This window comes from Delphinus delphis, chromosome 13, assembly GCF_949987515.2.
Source record: "Delphinus delphis chromosome 13, mDelDel1.2, whole genome shotgun sequence".
In the NCBI taxonomy this organism is placed as follows: Eukaryota; Metazoa; Chordata; class Mammalia; order Artiodactyla; family Delphinidae; genus Delphinus; species Delphinus delphis.
The window spans coordinates 74,679,527-74,699,550 of NC_082695.1; the positions used below are offsets into that span (position 1 = coordinate 74,679,527).

The 20,024-nt window shown below is 34.6% G+C and overlaps 1 protein-coding gene across 1 annotated transcript in view; it reads left to right on the forward strand.

Annotated features, from left to right (window-relative positions):
• The window catches only part of LOC132435771 (glutamate decarboxylase 1-like), a 37,540-nt gene extending 25,116 nt beyond the window's left edge, over positions 1-12,424 (forward strand). Inside the window, 8 exon segments of the mRNA XM_069541295.1 lie at positions 388-392; positions 1,590-1,670; positions 3,680-3,734; positions 4,462-4,578; positions 5,585-5,648; positions 5,751-5,830; positions 11,867-11,974; positions 12,404-12,424. Of these exon segments, the coding sequence (XP_069397396.1) occupies positions 388-392; positions 1,590-1,670; positions 3,680-3,734; positions 4,462-4,578; positions 5,585-5,648; positions 5,751-5,830; positions 11,867-11,974; positions 12,404-12,424 (531 nt within the window).
• The last annotated feature ends 7,600 nt before the right edge of the window (positions 12,425-20,024 follow it).

The window sequence follows — 20,024 nt, forward strand, 5'->3', positions numbered from 1 at the left end:
ATAAAGTTTAGATTTTTCCAACTTTTAAGAGTCTTCTAAGATACACTGATCAAGTAATTGAAAGACTGAGAATATTAGCTTCATTTTTCCATTAAATATATTCAGTAATCTGTCTGGATCTATGGATTAATATTGGAAAGGGGAAAAACAACTTTCCAGTTGGTATAGACTCTATAGATTAGCCATACAGATAAGTCAGTATTAAAATTTTATTTCAACATAGGAGAAACTAACAGAAAAAATGTGATTATAAATATAAAACATTTTGCTACCTATACCATAAAAAAAGCAAGACAGAAAATTCAAATATACAATGGTTCACTTTAAAGTTGAATTAAAAGAATGAAAATGTGTTTAATGTTTTCTTTTTCCAGTTAGGACTGTAAGAGTCGGTTGACAAGAAAGCTTTATTTTTATAGGTCCTCAGCTAGATGTTTCTGATACTGACAATATATCCATTGAGGTCTCCTTTAATTTTAATGTTCCAACCCTGTGTCTAGTAACAATACGTATTTTTAAAAAATCAATTCATCCTCTAATAAATTCGATCACTTTTTTCTTTTCTACCATGGTAACATTTATAATCTTAAAGTGTAATTGTAGTCCCAGCTTGAGAATTCTATCTAAAAGTACTTGGAAACACAGGGTTTTCTTTAAAATGTCCCCATGTTTGCAATGTCTTTCCTTTGCCAAACTCAAATTGGCATTATATAAATGTATATTATCAAATTAGAGACCACTGCTGCATATTTGATGTAATTTACTATAAAACTTAATACAATTGAAGATGCTTGTTTACAAATGTCATTTTCATCATTTCACATATACTTTTTAAATATAATGAGCAAATAAGCTGAAATTCCACAATACAGATTAAAAAAGAACATTTCCTATTTCATCTATGCATTCTCCATTGAAATGAAAATATATGGTTGGGATTTTAAATTTCTCTACTTGTTTCTCTCATATATCTGGTCTTTTCCGGGCAGCTAAAAATAACCCAGGCCAAGTTTATCTTTGAGCTGCCACCTCCATCTTACTGATACTGTTTACATTATGCAAATGATACAAGGAGATAGTAGTCACCTAGAAGGCAAGAAATCAAAGTTGATGTCAAAGTCAAAATTAAAAACTGCAAGCAGAATAAGAATTGATTCATTTCTTCAGGCCTCACTCTTTAAAAAAGATTGTAAATTCAAGACTTAAACCTGTCCATAACATGTAAGGATTTACCTGGAGGATACTGTCACTAAATTTATAAATGACACGATTCATGTGTATACAGAGAACGAGAATATTCAAACTCCTGCATTTAAAGAGTCGTGTTCTGTGACAGTGCCTCCTAGAAAGAGGTACTACAACCTTCTTCATCTCAACAAATGTAATGATAAGGGTCTGGAACTATGCCTTAAGAACTCTACTTGCATGTGTGTGTGTGTGTGTGTGTGTATATATATATATATATATATCTCCATGCACAAACCCATGCAAAGCTATGCGTATAAGCCCTAGTGTGAGTGATGCACTAGTGTAAGTGATGATTTAAGGCGGGAGAATTAATACCTTTCTTGTTTTCATTTTTGCCCAAGGGTCAATATTCAGTAAAAAAAAGCTGCAGCAATCCTTGGTATGGGAACTGATAATGTAATCGAAGCAAAATGTGATGAAAGGTACGTCCTTAATACATTCTCAAAATTTTTTATTATCATGCTTGGTATGAAGATTAAAATCCCATTTTTCTATTATCCCAATTTTTAGCAAGAATACTCTCCCATATTAGTTTCAATAATTTTAACTAGAAGTAATTATGAAACAAGCACCAAGGTATCCTATCCTACTGTTAAGACTTCTTTACTAAGTATAGTCCTAAATCAGTGAGACTGTCACATATCCGTTCCTTGTTTTAAGTAGATCCAGTTAGCAATATAATGATGTTTAGAGATGAAAAATTCAACTGCATTAGAAATCTACAGAGTGAAAATATATTTCCATTTGTCTTGAATCCTGCTTTTCATAAACTACATTACAAATACATATATTCCGGGAGATCATTTTGATGCATATCAAATGTATTTATACATTTATGCATATCAAATTCTGTGTTATAATCTGCAACTTATTCTTTTATTTTTTTTGGCTTTAGAATATATCTTAGGAATCTTAGCCCATGAATTTATACAGACCTTCCTTATTCTTTTTTAATTACTTCGGAGTTTTCCATTTTATAACTGTAACATAATTTCACATATCTTATTTAAAAGGGTTTTCACCTAGATTTTAGTATTTAAGAACAATGCTTAAATGAATATAATTATATAAATATATTTGAGTGTCTGTGTTTTAATATTTCTCATGTGAATCTCTAGAAGTTGAATTATTGGTTCAAAGAATGTCTGCACTTACAATTTCATAAAGATTTTTATTTGCCCTTCAAACATTTTTCAGTTAATTGATACTCTTGTCTACCTTGTGAAGCCTGAATATTATCAATACTTCTATACTTGAAAATTCTGATAGACAAAGATGACGTTTAGTTATTTGGGACAATGTATAGCCAATATATGGACCAGCCAATTGTGTATTACCATGATCTGTGCATGTTTTTTGCCCATATTTTATTGGTGGTTTATTATTTATTGGCTTGTAAAAAAATATTTATATATTAAAAAGTTTTGAAATATAAAATATATGAATATAAAATATTTTGCAAATATGTTTTATGTTTATAATTCAATACTTATCTCAAGTCATTTGGTTTTTATATAAATCCTGAACATTTCCTGAGAATCCCTCCCCCAGATACTTTATATCTTTTTTACTGCTATGAATAGGATATGTTCTATGTTTATTCAGAACAATTAGTTTTAAAAAATAGGAACCTAATTTTTGTAACCACCCATTTGCTCAACATTCTTATCATTTTCAAGAGTTTTTCAATAAACAATGTTAGGACTTCCAGGTATACAACCATATGTACTCAAATTAGGGTTTTTTTCTCCTCTTCTTTTTATCTATCATCATCATTATAATCATCTAGCTAGCTAATAGGTATTTCTTCAGAAAAAAATACTATAATATTGATGGTAGTGAGCATCCTTATCTTGTTCCTGACTTTAAGAGAAATGTTTCTTCTGAATTATCAATAGACAGGATTTTAGTCTGAAAACTGGATGGAGTAGGAGAATATTGGCTTTTGGGTTTTTTCCCCAGAAATTCTCTGTGAAGAAATGTGAGGCCACCTGAATTTGTGTCATGTTCTTCCCCCACTCCCCCAATTTGGATACTTGATTTTTCTACCTTGATACTAAGAAGTCTTTATAATTAAAGGTTAATAATTAGATAGATGAAAGAAAGAAAGAAAGAAAGAAAGAGAGAAAGAAAGAAAGAAAGAATCATCTGTATCTTTCTTAGAAAAATCAGAATCTTCTGATTTGTAAGTAATGCTGATTTTAAGATGATTGAATAGTAAATTAAGCATTCTTTAACTCAAATAACACGATATTTAACATTGGTTTTAGACAATTACACATTTACTTAATAGTTGTTTTTACACCTATAAATACCTTTGGGAGACAATAAAAACTAATTTTTTAATCTTGAATATTATGTATTCTTCTAATTGGTAGAATTGGTTTGTTTATTCACTGATAAGAAATCAATGTGTATTTGCATTTTTAAGGGGAAAGATGATTCCAGCTGAGTTGGAGAAAAATATATTACAAGCTAAAAGGAAGGTATGTTCTGAAGTTCCATATTTAACACACAAATGCATCTTAATTTTCTTCACCTTTTTTTTTTTTTTTGCGGTTTGCGGGCCTCTCACTGTTGTGGCCTCTCCCGTTGCGGAGCACAGGCTCTGGACGCGCAGGCTCAGCGGCCATGGCTCACGGGCCCAGCCGCTCCGCGGCACGTGGGATCCTCCCGGACCGGGGCACGAACCCGTGTCCCCTGCATCGGCAGGCGGACTCCCAACCACTGCGCCACCAGGGAAGCCCTCTTCACCTATTTTTGTTAGTGGAAAACAATTGATAATTGCTAAAGGAAATAAAATAATCCCTAAATGTAGGAAATTTCTTCTAAAACTGAAGTGAAATAATTAACATTGTAGTATTTCCTGATAATTTTGTTTCTGTTAACTATCAAAAGAAAAGTTATCAGGATATTTACTAATAAAGGGGTTTGGTCAGCTCTATTGTTGTGGTATGATTTTCTGAAAATAAATTCAGAGAGAAATAACAATAAATGAGACTCAGAGGTAGTGGTATTAGTTCATCTTATGGTTAAGCTACTTTTTCCATTACTGTAGGTACCTTTGAGTATTTGAAATTTTTAAGTACTTAATGCCCTTAGTCAAAGTTATCCAGCTTCCTGATGTCCAGAAGTGTAACGGTTAAGTAACAATATTAGCTAGGAGTGGACTTCATGGGATTGTAAGAATGATGCAGCTTTTGTCATCACCAGGGCCAAACTCCTTTTTGTGTCACTGCCACAGCTGGCAGCACAGTGTTCGGGGCCGGCGACCCACTCCACGACATCGCAGATATTTGTGAGATGCACAGACTCTGGATGCATGTGGATGTAAGTCACGTCCTTGAGTCTGGATCATGATTCACCTTTTTAAAAAGATGTATCCTATGAATAGTCCTTAAAATTTTTTAATTGACATTGCAGGCAAGACAAAAATTTCTGTAACCCTAATTTTTATAAAGAATAAATATCAAGAAAGAATAGTCTTATTTGCATAAATTATCTTAAATTAGACTTAATACACTATCATGGAATGAGCTACAAATGTATCTAGTGTTTAAAAAAAGTCTAAACCTCTATTAATATTCAACCAACAATTTAGAAAATCAGTTTAAAGAAATAGTTAAAACAATTTTAAATCAAAAGGACTTAGCCCATTACTCTAATATACGTTTCTTAATTAATAGCTATTATGGAAATCAAAAGTTTTGATGCTATTAGTTTGGTACAGTGACTTTGGGCAAAATGTCTTTGGCTTTGACTAGAGTTGGACAAATTTAAAGTTATATAATATGGTAGATATTTTAATTTTTCTGTAGTATTGCCAAATCTGATTCCAACTTTTAAAAATTTCTGTCTCTGGAAATTACACAGAAGGTATCTCTTTGAATTAATTAGAAAAAAAACTTTACTATGTCATGAATAGACAATGAAAACTAATAGGAGGAAATTTTTAAATGCATTGTTCTTCTAAGTAGGATAATTATAGCCAAGTTTATAATTATCTTGAATAACAATTAAATCTTCATCAACTTTTGAAATAAAATTAACATAGGAAAAAGCATTCAGTGCTATGTAAAAAGAAATAGAGGGCTTCCCTTGTGGCGCAGTGGTTGAGAGTCCGCCTGCCGATGCAGGAGACACGGGTTCGTGCCCCGGTCCGGGAGGATCCCACATGCCGCGGAGCGGCTGGGCCCGTGGGCCATGTCCACTGAGCCTGCGCGTCCGGAGCCTGTGCTCCACAACGGGAGAGGCCACAACAGTGAGAGGCCCGCGTACTGCAAAAAAAAAAAAAAAAAAAAGAAATAGGAACACAAATCCTTTGTATCTGTTACAGGCAGCTTGGGGAGGTGGATTGTTGCTGTCCAGAAACCACTCCTATAAACTCAGTGGCATTGAAAGGTGAGACCCGGGCCATTGCTTGTGCAAGCGAAAGAACCTATTTACGCTTCTATTTTCTTTCATTAGACGGTGAGCACTCACTGGGGCTGTTTTGTCACCTGGGGCCAACTCTGTGACCTGGTATCCACATAAACTCATGGGTATCCCCCTTCAGTGCTCTGCTATCCTGACTGGGGAAAAAGTAAATAATTTCTATTTTCAAGTAGGGACATAATGGACGTCTTGGTAATGATTAGCTTCATTGTGAATGTTCAAAACGAAAATAATTGTGGCCTCATTGAATTAACGTAGTGCGGCACCATTTGCCCTGTTGAAGAAAACTGATCCTTCCCTTTTGATCTTTTTATTTTTTATTTTATGATATAGTCCTTTTATTTAAGTTAAAATATTGCAATTATTTTTTCCCATTCAAATACTAACTGCTTTCTTAGGGCAAGTTTGAATTGCTCTTTAAAAAATCTAATTAAGATATTCAACTCTTCTTATTTCTTTGAACCTGCCTTCTCTGTCATAGTGCAAGTTTTCATCATCTCTGATTGGAATTGTTTCCCCTCAATATCTTTCAGCTTTTAGGTAGTCCTTCATATATGACCAGTGTCATTTAGCAGGGAAGATGGACCCGAGTGTTAATCTCATTCATTTTCAAATCTTTGCTCTAACATGTATGAGCTTTGTGATCTCTAACCTCTGCTATACTCTCCAACTTATCTATTACAATTCCCTCTTTATTCCCTTATAAATTATCACCAATTAAGCAAGAATTGAAGAATTATAGGTTTACAGTCCCTTATTTACAATTTTAAAATTTAAAGACATTCTGAACAATTAATTTTTTTGTAGTTCATCAGGTGACAAAACCAATCCTGACCTGTTGTGAGGCTCATATTGACTCTATGTACCCACTTAATGTAGATATTCATACTTCACTATAGAAATGTTAATGTATTTGATAATGACATACAGCCCCAGACCCCAATGAAATGCTGCATTATCTTCTATATATGGACTAAACTACTTATTATAAAAAAATCTGTATTTTGACACCCACCTGTTGGCAAGGTTTTCAGAGAAAGGATCTGAATTTATTTATTTATTTATTTATTTATTTAACATCTTTATTGGACTATAATTGCTTTACAATGGTGTGTTAGTTTCTGCTTTATAACAAAGTGAATCAACTATACATATACATATGTTCCTATATCTCTTCCCTCTTGCATCTCCCTCCCTCCCACCCTCCCTATCCCACCCCCCCATCCCACCCCTCTAGGTGGTCACAAACCACCTAGCTGATCTCCCTGTGCTATGCGGCTGCTTCCCACTAGCTATCTATTTTACGTTTGGTAGTGTATATATGTCCATGCCACTCTCTCACTTTGTCACCACTTACCCTTCTCCCTCCCCACATCCTCAAGTCCATGCTCTAGTCTAGTAGGTCTGTGTCTTTATTCCTGTCTTACCCCTAGATACTTCATGACCTTTTTTTTTTTTTTTCTTAGATTCCATATAGATGTGTTAGCATACGGTATTTGTTTTTCTCTTTCTGACTTACTTCACTCTGTATGATAGACTCTAGGTCCGTCCACCTCACTACAAATAACTCAATTTCGTTTCTTTTTTTTTTTTTGCGGTATGCAGGCCTCTCACTGTCGTGGCTTCTCCCATTGCAGAGCACAGGCTCCGGACGCACAGGCTCAGCGGCCATGGCTCACAGGCCCAGCCGCTCTGTGGAATGTGGGATCCTCCCAGACCGGGGCATGACCCCGTGTCCCCTGCATCGGCAGGCGGACTCTCAACCACTGCGCCACCAGGTAAGCCCAAGAGCAGCATATATTGTCTCTCCAAACACTATGACAACAGCAGGACATGTCTACACCCTCATTCTGCCCCTTATTTATAATTTTTAACTACCCCTTATTTAAAATTTAATTTAAGTAATTGACATGCTTTTAGGAAGCTATTCCTATCACCTTCTTCCCAGTACTCTATAGGAAGATGGGCATTAGGTTCTGTTCAGATGAAAGCTTTGCCATGAACTAACAACATCTTTAATATATTAGGGACCTGGTCCTCTACATTACATTACCCACCCTGTGGACCCTAAGGGACTCTCTCAGATGTCAGTATCAGAGGCAGTTAGAGCTGGTTAGATTTTTATTTGGTAGATATGGAATTCCTAGTACAAAACACTAATAGAAAAATACGTTCTGTAACATGAATCACAGAGGCAAATTCATGATCCTACTTTGGTTAGTCTATAATATATTGGCATTAATATATTGGTTAGTCTATAATATATTGGCATTAATATATTGGTTAGTCTATAATATATTGGCATTAATATATTGGTTAGTCTATAATATATTGGCAGCATTTTCTCTTCTAAATTTATCTCTTTCATCAACTGCTTTTTCCTAATCTTATAATCACCTAGTTCAAAACAAGCATTAAAAAAACCACTTTGAATAGTGTATCGACATTGGTAACTCACCTTAAATTCTTTTGATAATGAGGCATTGAAATAATGAATACATTCATTCAATAGTAATGGATCTACCATTCATTGAACATGTATTAGGCTAGAAAGCTTTACGTATGTTATTTAGTTTATGTTTCCCAACAGTTGTGCTGGTTATATCTGTTAAATAGGTAAAGAAATTAACTTGCTAGTGGATGAAGAGAACTACATCTAAGGAGCAAAGGTGACAACTCACCTAAATCCAAAATATATTTTTTTCCACAAATTCATATTGTCTTTCTTAATACAATTCATAGCACCATGGGAATGCCAAAACTCACCTGGGTAGTGATGAAAAGCAGGCCCATCATCTTTTGCATATGGAGACTACTTCATAAAAATGGTGTATAAACAGATGTTATATAAGTACGGCCATTCCTGGGAATAGGAAAAAAAATTCAGCGTACCGTGAAATGGGAATTCTTTTATATTATAGAACATTTTTATATACAAGAAATCAGGTTCAGGTAAATACCCATGATGGGCTTGAATGGGAGGAGTCGACTTGCAAGTTTGTAGCATGAGTTATAACTAGTAAATATTTAAACATCTGCTATGTGAGTCTCCATCAGTACTCTTCACAAAATAATGGGCATTAAGAATGAAGTCCAGAGATATAAATGAAAGATTTCATCGTTTTTCTCATTTGCTATAATTACAGAATGAATACTTCATTGATAGTAGGAAGAGGAGCCACCTTTAATGAAATTCATATTTCTTAAAAATAAAATTAGTTACATAAAATACTGTGATAGGTTACAAAAGTAAGTAAGAAGAAAATCATATAGTAATGTAAGATTCTACAAACATCGATTATTATGCAGAAGCAAATCGAATGCAAAAGCTTCTGTTTGGTTGGATTTTCTACATGGGTTGGACTGGTTTTATATTCATAAAATGACTGTGTTTGGCCAGGAGAGTGCTATAGGGAGCTTAATTGTCTAAGAGCCCATCTGCTTCTCTTAAATTCATAACTGCATTTGCCCTGAGGCTGTGCTTTCCAGAGTTTTCTCTCAGTCAATCACTGATTGAGCACGGCAGGGATTTTAAGGCATTCCCATTCCTGAGAGACACGAGACTCTCTTGATAGCTGAGTTGGTGTGAAGAGTTCCCAAGGGCCTTTCTGAATTTTACTTAGATTTCATCATACTCCAGGACGCTTCTTCCTCACTTTTCCCCACCTGTTTCCTTCACTTAGGGTCAGACTTATGCACAGTCTGAAAGCTCTCCCAGTCTGACTGGCTCCTTCCCACTGTCTTTCACACAGGTACTTCACTAATGAAGTCCTTGCACCTTTAATCTCATCTTGGTGTCTGCCGTTTGGAGGACCTGGGCTAACAGAGTCCAATTAAGATCAGAATAGAAGTGCCATTGTCTTTACTATTCAATCTTTGTAGATTTTTTTCAAGAAACTTAAAGATACATTCACAAGGAAGATGCATATCCTGATACTTTTCATTGCCAATTTAGTATGCATTGAATGCCACCAAAAGCTCTATGTGGAAAATTGCTGAAGAGTAATAAACTCTATGCCAAGTATTTCAATGATATTTAGCCCCATTTCTTCAGAATTCAGAGTAGGAATATTCTTCATCAATAATTTCTATTAACTTTTCTGCAATTTTTTCTTCCTCTAATTACTTACAGCTTCTCCCTGAACCAGACTGCCCTCAAAGAAAAATATCAAATGATAAAGTGGTTAGCTCAAAATATTAGTCCACTGCTATTTAATCATGTCTATTCTTAAGCATTTCAAAGACTACTAATGCCTTCTCCAAACCAATATTTGTTCAAAATTGTGAAAGTTGGGAGCATCTGACCAAATGTTCATACAATCAAATCTTTTTACACATTTTGATTCATATATATTTCTTGTGGAGAAAAATAAGGCTTTGAAAAAGGATAAAAAGTTGCGTGCTAGGGTTAAGTATTTATAATTTTAAATACTGGTAATTGTCGATAAGAAGGTTACATTTGTGCAAAAATCTGAAGAAAGTGAAGAGGAGATCATGCTAATATTTAGCTGTGTAGCAAGAGGGAATCTCAATTTAAAATCTTTGAGACTGAAGCACACCTGTTGCATCTAAGACACAACAAGGAGATCAATGTGGCTAACATGGAATGAGCTGTTCATAGGAGGAAATAATGTAAGAAAGAAAATGAAAGGGTTCCTCCGTCATTACTCTTTCTTAGAACTCCATTGCCTTCGATCTCTGTTGAAAACAAGTTCTGATTTAAACAGAAAGTGTAGCCTCTTGGGGGCTCCGAGCATCCCCGCTTACTTAGTTGTAGGTGTAGCATCCTTACCTCGTGCTATTTGCATTGTCACTGAGTTGCCACATATGGTAGGACCAGTGGAAGTCCATGCTCATTGTGCAATGCAAAGGCTATGTGTGCCTGGGGAGGCAAGGAGTGGCAGACATACATGTTGCCTGTATCTCCTTAGCTCATAGGCATAATCCATTGTCCCACTGGACTTCACTTTCAAAACACAAGTCCAAAGAATTTCAGGACAGCGACAGCAGAGCATTACGTTAAGCCTGAAGCCCTTCTGAATATGGGCCCTGTGTGACTGCACAGGTTGTGTGCTCATGAAGCCAGCTCTGATCACAAAGGCTTAAGTGTTGAGAAGACACTGAAGTACCACCTCATATGGTTGTCAAGGCTCTACACTACACAAGCCTAGAGTAACTATGAACACATACCCTCAGCATGGACATACATGGAACGTATGGACAGAAGCGAAGAGACCAGTTAGGAAGCAATTTCAGTAATGCAGTGGACAGTGATTGGGCCAGCATAGTGGCAGTGAATAGGTTAAGATATATTAGATTCTAATTACGTTTTAAAGAAAAATCCTGTGGAATTTTCCAAAATATTAGATGTGGGGAGTGAGAAAAAGAAGAGGGTCAAGGATAAGAAAACTTTGATGTTTTGGGCCTTAGCAACTAAAGGATAAAATTGATGTATTACTGAGATTGGGAAGACTGGGAGAAACAAGTTGGTGCAGACAGGTCAGGAGTTCACTTTTGGACACTGATTTTGAGATGTTTATTAGTTATGTGAAGCAGGAGACTGAGGTTCAGAGATGAGGTATCAGATGGAAATGAAAGTGGGAGAGTCATCAACCTGTATATACTGCTTAGAGCCATGAGACAAGTGGAAATCACCAAGGGAAAGACGGTGAGTGGAGACAGATTGGTCGATTTTTCTGTGCCTCCATTATCCACTTTATAGGATTCTTCTAAGAGTAAATTAAACTAAGAGTACAAAGCGCTAAACTACATACCTGATATACTGCTGAAGCTCAACAATTGTCAGTTTTAAGATGCACTATGCCAGCCAGTATGCCAAGGGCTTTATTTGTCATATTTCTTATTTTAAAAATTTGCTCTGCATACTAGACAGATAAAAAATTCATGTCAAAATATTTATCAAACATTTGTAGATCTAGGCAACCAAACTTAGAAAGGCTGAGTAACTTGCCTCAAGTTCCACAGACAGTAGGGAGTAAAAGCAGGTTGAGGGGATAGAAATAAGAATGCAGTGAGAATATATAATACCTACTGTTAGTAAGATAATAATCACATTTATTTAAATAAGTACATTTAAATAAATTTAATACATTTCAGGAACTTCTTCAGTGTAATTTAAAGGTACTTACTTGAATGAAGCTTTTGATTTTTTTTTTAACTACAGGGAACCTATGGCTTTGAGGCACAGATCAACAGATATATGGAACTTGCAAAATACTTTTATAAAGTTTTAAAGAGAAAAGATAACTTTAAGCTAGTATTTGATGCAAAGGTAAGGACTATATTAGTGGGCTTTTTTTGTGAGAGTGAGTTTAAAGTATCTATACTTTCTTTGCTGAGTTTTTTTTTTTTTTTTTGCGGGACACAGGCCTCTCACTGCTGTGGCTTCTCCCGTTGCAGAGCACAGGCTCCGGGCGCGCAGGCTCAGCGGCCATGGCTCACGGGCCCAGCCGCTCCGCGGCATGTGGGATCTTCCCAGACCGGGGCACAAACCCGTGTCCCCTGCATCGGCAGGCGGACTCTCAACCACTGCGCCACCAGGGAAGCCCTTTGCTGAGTATTTTTTTTACTTGAATATGTTACCTATCCAATACTTTGAGATAATTTAAAAGTTGTATGTAAAAATTATTTTAAATATTTTATCTAAATGCAAAACATTTCGGTTTTAAAAACTTTTCCATTTGAGTTCTCTTTCTTACAGGCCGAGGGTCCAAAAGATTAATTTGATGATTATACTCAATTTTTAAATTTTTGAGATGAAACTCTGGTTATAATTGCTTTTCTGATTTTGATGGCACTGAATTAAGAGTAATTTAATTGTTCCTAGGCTTTTTCTTGTATGTTAGAGAATGCAGTTGGGTTTCTGGATAGTAGATGACATAAGAAAAAGTGGGCTTTAAATTATATGATAATCCTTGGTTAATCATTATTAAAGTACTAAGTAGATATTAATGAAAAATGGAGAGTTCTGCTAGTATTCTATCCATCTTCCTCTGCAAGGCCCAGTCAGCCAACCCAATGGCATGCTTTAAGTCATGCTAGTAAGAGTAACTATTAGGAAACAAAGGTGCTTGGTCTTTTTTCTACATTGTCTCCCTCTGATTGTATTATTTCTATTTTTGGTTAGTCTTGCTCAGGCTTAAGTGGAAACTAGAAGTAAAGAAATCTGTTTGTTTTTAATACTATACATTCTCTGATCATTTATCTGCCTCTCTGAAATGAGCTTTCATAAATTGATTTAAGTAAAGTTCTCTTATACCCCTTTATCTATATAAAAGACATCTAGTCACTGAAGCCAGAACCTTGAATTCATCTTGAAGACCTAGCAAAGATCAATTCTATCTTTTGAAGATTTGGGAAATTTAAACTCTTCTATCTGTACCCGTGGCCACTGCTTCAGTGAAGTCCTCTCCATTCTCTCCTGAATTACTATAACATTCTATTAACTAATATTCTCCTCCCCTCAATTGTTCTCTCCCCTAATTGATTGTCCTGAATGACCTTACTCAAATATAAAATTGGCACTGCCATTAAAATATTTAATATATTTTGAGGAATGGGCATGGGATGGATGGCTGAAGACTGGGCACTCTGTGAGGACACCATTTCCTTTATCTCTGTATTTGGTGCCTGATACATGTATTAGATCCTCAAAAACTATTTTAAAATATATTAAAAGTTAAATTAAATTAAATACTTCTGGGATAATTAAGGAATTAGGTAGGGCTTTAAGGATACTTATAAAATTACTAAAGAATTAGGTAAAACTTTAAGAATACTTGTAAAATTTTAATTTTTTTTTTTTTTTTGCGGTATGCGGGCCTCTCACTGTTGTGGCCTCTCCTGTTGCAGATGTAGAGCACAGGCTCTGGACGCTCAGGCTCAGCGGCCATGGCTTACGGGCCTAGCCGCTCCGCGGCATGTGGGATCTTCCCGGACTGGGGCACGAACCCGTGTCCCCTGCATCGGCAGGCGGACTCTCAACCACTGCGCCACCAGGGAAGCCCTAAACTTTTAATATTTGATTTAGCCTGAGTTCACCAATGTCTGCTTCTGGACTTAAACATATCCCAAAAAGTTTGGAAGAGATCAAGAACTGCAAAAGGTAAGTTTGTGTGTATGGTGTGGTATTTATCATTTTAATATTGCCTTTTAAATAATGTGTCTGGGCTAGTTTGATTGGTTAGTGGAAGGCGGTAATGTGGTCTTAAGCCATTTTTTAAAAATATTTGTATGGAACCAAGTGAAATCTCAACCCACCAGTCATTTTGCAAATTAATCTAGTCATCCTTTATATAATTGAAAAATAGTTTTTGAATGCTAATATTCAATCTACTGAGTTTTTTACCCTTTGGTTAATTCATTCATCAGTTAATGCTTGCCATATGTTCCAGAGGATTTAGAGGTATAAAATGAATAAGACAGACTCTGAGTTCTAAGCTAGAAGGCTTAGTGGGGAGAAGATAAGAATAGAAATAATTACAATTTTTATGAGCAATAGAAGATGTACTTGGAGAAGAATTATCACATTTGAAATATTTATCATAAGGTCATCTGAGCAAGAATCTAGGAGAGATTTTATTACAGATCAGTGATCAATACTGAAAAAAATCCAAATAAATGTCATAGCAATGAGAAGATTTAATCTTTACCCTAAGAATGTATATTAAAATAAAGAGAATTGCCACTATTACATGTTATTTGGCTATACATTTACTGTAAGTTTTTAACCTATCTTAAGCATGCATTATATACATACATTTTATAATAGTATCACCACCACTTTTGAGTTGACCAACATCACAACTACTTATCTTAGGCAATGTGATCCGCCCTAGGAGAAGTTGAACATAAACTATCTGATACCAGTGTTTAAGGGCATCAACGTTTTATGTCATCAGAAAATTTCACTGGGCTTATAAGTCTTAAGAGAAAATAGAGAATTTTTTTGGTTTTGTTTTGCTTTTTGATAATACCCCTTGTTTAAATATTTTGTGGTTTGAGGCAAGTATTGAGTGAAGCTCTTAATTTTTTTTCTTAACATGTAAGTGTTACCTTTTACTAGGGTAATTACTACCAGCTGAGAGTTAGCGGAGTACACGTTTACAGAGAGCGAGCTATTTCCTGGAGATACACACACTTACTCACCAGAGAGCCGTCCCTCTCAGAGATCTGCGCATGCTCCTGGATGGAGGGCAAAGGGGAAATATAAAGCAGTTTTTAATAATATTGCAGGCAATAACTAATACCTTTTATTTTATGGTCATGTTGATTAATTAAAATATTAAAGAAGGACATTAAATGAAATGTCTGACCATATAATGACTATATAAGCAAATATATATATATATATATATATATATGTATGTATATGCCCTGCCATATATAAAAACTTATGGGAAAGTTAAGTAATGGAGAGCATCTGTAGCATTTTAAAGGTAAACTGTGCAGGAGTAGAAGTTTCAAGAAGAGGAACACATTCAATAGTTATAGAATGCCCTCCTCTTCCTTTCCGCGAGTCTCAGTACCACTTTGTCTTATAATAATAACCCAAGGGCGTAATGTGATCTAATGTCACGTGCATGGTATTGTTTTAGGAGCTGTGCAAGACAATTAAACAGATAGAATTTGTCTCTGTAAAATTTACAAAGAAACTATGTTTTGCTGCAAAACAGTGACCTTGTAGAAAAATTCAAGATGTATTGTAATGATTCAAAGAGCGGAAGTTAGAATACCAAAAGATACTACTGCTTTTCCATTTTCTATTTCATTTTACCTCTCCCAGATACTTCTACTTGAATTGCCATATAAATAAAATGTCACACAACCTTCTTTAATGTATTCTAGCACACCTGCATTATTTTGTGAGTTTGGTAATCGTGAATCATGGAGTAACAAGAGCTACAGTATGAATATAGAACGTGCTGCCTTTTCTCTGTACTAAGCTGCTTCTTAAAAATTATCCCTGACAGTTTTAAACTGCCTGCAATTTACTTCAAGCTAATGATAGTTATGTAGCCATCTAGGATGTGGAACAGTATTTACTTGTAAAATTTCCTTTTAATGAAATTTGCATTTATACACAGATTGCTCCAAAGATTAAAGCACAAATGATAGAGGAAGGCACAGCCATGCTAAACTACCAGCCTTATGGGGACAAAGTAAATTTTTTTCGAATGGTCTTTTCTAATCCTGCCACAAGATAAACTGATGTTGACTATGTTATTGATGAAATTGAAAGACTTGGGAAAGATTTATGATACTGCAATATGATTTTGAATACCAAAACTAAACACCAACTTTAAAGATTTACTGCTGAAGATAATAAGAAAGGAATATTATAAATGATATTCTTTCTTCAGAACGTTTGATTCTCTTTTATCCTATGTTATACAAGATGAATAAAGAACAGTGGGTCATTGAAGACTGATAGATAGATAATAGATTCAATTTTGTTTATGTATTTGTTGTTTTCATTAATTCAATGAAAGATTATTGAAAATCCATTAACTGTCAGGGACTTTTCTTGGTGTGTTAGAATACGTCAGTAAATAAGAAAGACAAAAATCCTACCTCTTGTAAAGAAAGAAGTTCCATTGTGAACATTTGGTAAGTTAACATATATTTACATGCTTGAGTTAGTTGCATAAAGCCTTCCCGAGGTGAAATCATTTTCAGTAACATATGGTAGTGTTCTGTTTCTGTAAAAAATAAAATAATACTTATGATGTTTCTCTATTTCAATAAATCAGATGAACAAAACGTTCTGTATTTTGGAGCAGAGAGTCAGGGAAGAGAATGACAAGGGCTGACATATTTAGAAGGAACTGTGGCTTCTACCAAGTTTCTATGCAATGATTTAATTCATTTTTTTCTGCAGTGCCATTTTTAATGTCTCTAAAGGTCAACAACAGTGGCATCGTTTTATAATTCTCCAAAAGTATATTGGCCATAGTTCACAAAATGGAATCAGGTAGCTCCACAGTGATGATAAAATTAGTATTTTTCAGCTCCTTTTTTGAGATAATAGAGTTAACATTGAGCACTTACGGTATGCTAAGAATCTTAACTTGCATGGTTTCATTTATTTCTCTCAATATTACGATTTAAAGTGATTTATTATCCCCATTTCATGAATGAGAAGATGAAGATTTAAAGAATTTAAATAATGTGTCTAACAGCATGCTGCTGCTAAGTAATAAAACCCAAATTTGACGCTAGGCAGGTTTTCTCTCAAGTGTGTATGACAAAGAACCTGCTAAATGCCTTGATGCAATTCACATACACTACTACCAGTCGAGCCATTTGTCAAATCACTTGAGCTATGCAGATCTCTTTCCTCTTCTCTGAAATAGGAATAATAATTGTGCCTATACTGCAGGGATGTTGTTAGAATAAAATAAAGTAATTGTGTTACATATTTTTTAAAACTTTGAATCACTCTGTGTGTGTTAGTTTTATTCTTTCACAACGTGTACATATATCAAACCATCATTATGCACGCTTTAAATACCACAATTTTAACTGTCAATTATAATACAATAAAGCTGAAAAAAATTATTTTCTCAATATAGGAAAAAATCAAATAATTTTGTAACTTCAAAGAGAGCTGAGACCTTAAAAATTATTACATCATGAGAAAAATAAATGGAAATATAGAATTGAATTTAGAGAAAAATACAGAGAGGAAAAGGATTTAATATAGTATATATATAACTCCTTCTTTGTAGCCCATTAACAATTATTTCCCACCAACAGACAAACAGAAAGGCAGACCCAATAAGAGCTCTGTAGTCTTGGCTGTGTATAGGCTCAGTGCATGATCGTTAGTTTTGCATAATTAATTTTTTATTATGTCAAATAAAGCCAGAGATTTAAAATATTAAAATCTCCAGCACGAAAATTCACAAACCACTTTTGACACATTTGATCCATCACAGCACCTTCTCCATACACTAAACAAATCTTTTGTGTTTCAGTTGTGTTTTTACCTTTCTTGAAATAATAAAGCATAATATGCTGAAAATGTTGCTTTTTCTCTTCTATATTCAATATTAAAATGGCTACACAAAAATTCACCAATTTTGATGTTTTTTTAAAAATGCACACTGATACGACACCTGTCACAATACAATCTAACAAAATTGTTTTGAATGAAGTTAAAGACAACTAAGCACTACTAGAGCCATTTTATGGAAAAAAAACTCAACGAACTTCTTGGCCAACCCAGTAGCTAGACTAGGTAAAAATGAAGTTCCATAACATTGGTTTTATCTTTATTAATCATTCAGGGTGCAGTCAGATATTGTCATGGTTCTTCATTACAGAGGAGACTGCACCCTTCTGTTTTTCAAGCTCTGTTGCATCCATTCAAGTTAAATGTCTGAAAACTTTTATATTTTAGAAATAAAGACACATGAATTGGGATAGAGATTCTTTTCAATTGTTCTTCTGCCATATAACTAAGACATTTCATGTCCAAAGTTTTTCTCAGAGGAAACATAAAATTGATTATGCTACAGACTTTGATAGTTTGTGTCTTTGTGAAATACAGGGAAGAGCAGTTTAATTATCTTAGTGCAACGTATCCTTTAATAAGAATTACTGCTCTATACGGGAGGGTTTGTTCCAAATGCGATCTGGTTTGTCAGACTTAGAAACATAAATCTGTTTCTTCCCTATGCATTATTCATAACTGCTTATCATTACATAAAGTTTATCACGCACAGATTAAACATTTCCTTTTCAAAAAATATGCCTCAAGTTTCTTTGTCCCGATAGCCACAATTTTAGGTATTGGTTTTATTTCTTAATCAACACTTTGAAATAAGAATATACTAAATCATAAGAATACTTTAGTATATATTGCATAGGTTATATAAATTAGTTAAAACAGTGCTTTCTTCCAATATCAGTTCTGTGAATTAAGCAAGTATATGTTGTAGAGTTTTGAGAAATCTACAGTCTGCTTTATTCAGCAGTGTCTTGTTAATAACAAGGAACCTAATAAGAATTGTTCTATTTTGAGGTATACAGCATTTTCAATTATTTGGATACCTGTTTTACACATTGTTGAAAAATTGTAACATTTAAGTTAAAGAAAGGATAATACTCATTAACCTGTGTCATCCCCCCACCCTTGAACTTGGATTATTTTTTATTTCATGGCCAGTCAAAATTATTTTAGCCACAGAACACTGTTCCCTTTGCTGTGTTCTCTCAACCAAGGTTCTGACACAAACCTTGTATTACATGAAATAATGTGTGAGTTTTCTTTCCATAACTTACAGGAATTCTATAAAATGGGCTCCTTTCTTGCTGTTAAGAGACTTAGTTTAACATAAAATTCTTAAAGGGATATGACTAACTTTATCTTTTTCTTTTGAACTTTTCCCAAATATATGACATATAATAAATAGCACTGGTTTAACCAACAGAGATGACTTCCAGAGAGACTGTGTCTCCTGAACTTAGGGTAGACCAAAAAGTGAAAATAATGTGTTTTTAAATTTTATTTTCAATTCAAAGTGCTAGTATAGAATTGTGCATAACATATAGAGGACACTTGAAACATATAACAACATCCAAAAGGGGTTCTGAAATATTTACATTCTTACCAGGCAGATAACGTGGAGCAATGGTAATCAGAGTTACGTGGAGCATCAAAAATACTTTAAACAAACAGTTGGATATTGCTGGAGTAGAGTATAAAATTACAGAGTCTGCTTCAAGTAGCTGGAGAATTATAGGTCCTTAAATTTAGCATTTTGCCATTGTGAAAACAACTAAAGTGAATGCAATGGGGGTAATAAAATAAAACTTGTATTGATGAGGGGGGAAAAGACATTGATTTTGATGGCAGTTTCAAGGACTGATTGGAGGAAGAGCAGGCCTTAGAGGCCACTGCAATAATCCAAGAAGAGATAAGGATTTAGCAGTGCAGGGTAATAGGGAATTAAGTTTCGGCAGTAAATTTGCCAACGTGCATTGAGAAGATAAAAGTCCACAGAGCCTGAAGTTTCTAGCTTGAGAGACAGCTTAGATCTCAGTAGCTCAAGAATCCAAAAGGGAGACCCATATTAGCACAATGTCATTGTCTTATTTAAGACATATTGTCTTATTTGCATATAGAAAACAAGATGAAATGTATGGATTTACAGGGCTTAGCTCTCTGGAAGATATCACACGAGTTATATAGCTACCTGAATATAAAGTAGAGATGTTTCATGACTGAAAAAGCTCCCTTCCATGTAATTAATGTAGCATCGTACATTACCTAGAGACTTCATATGTTAATGTAGTCTGAACCAGCAAGAAAGGAC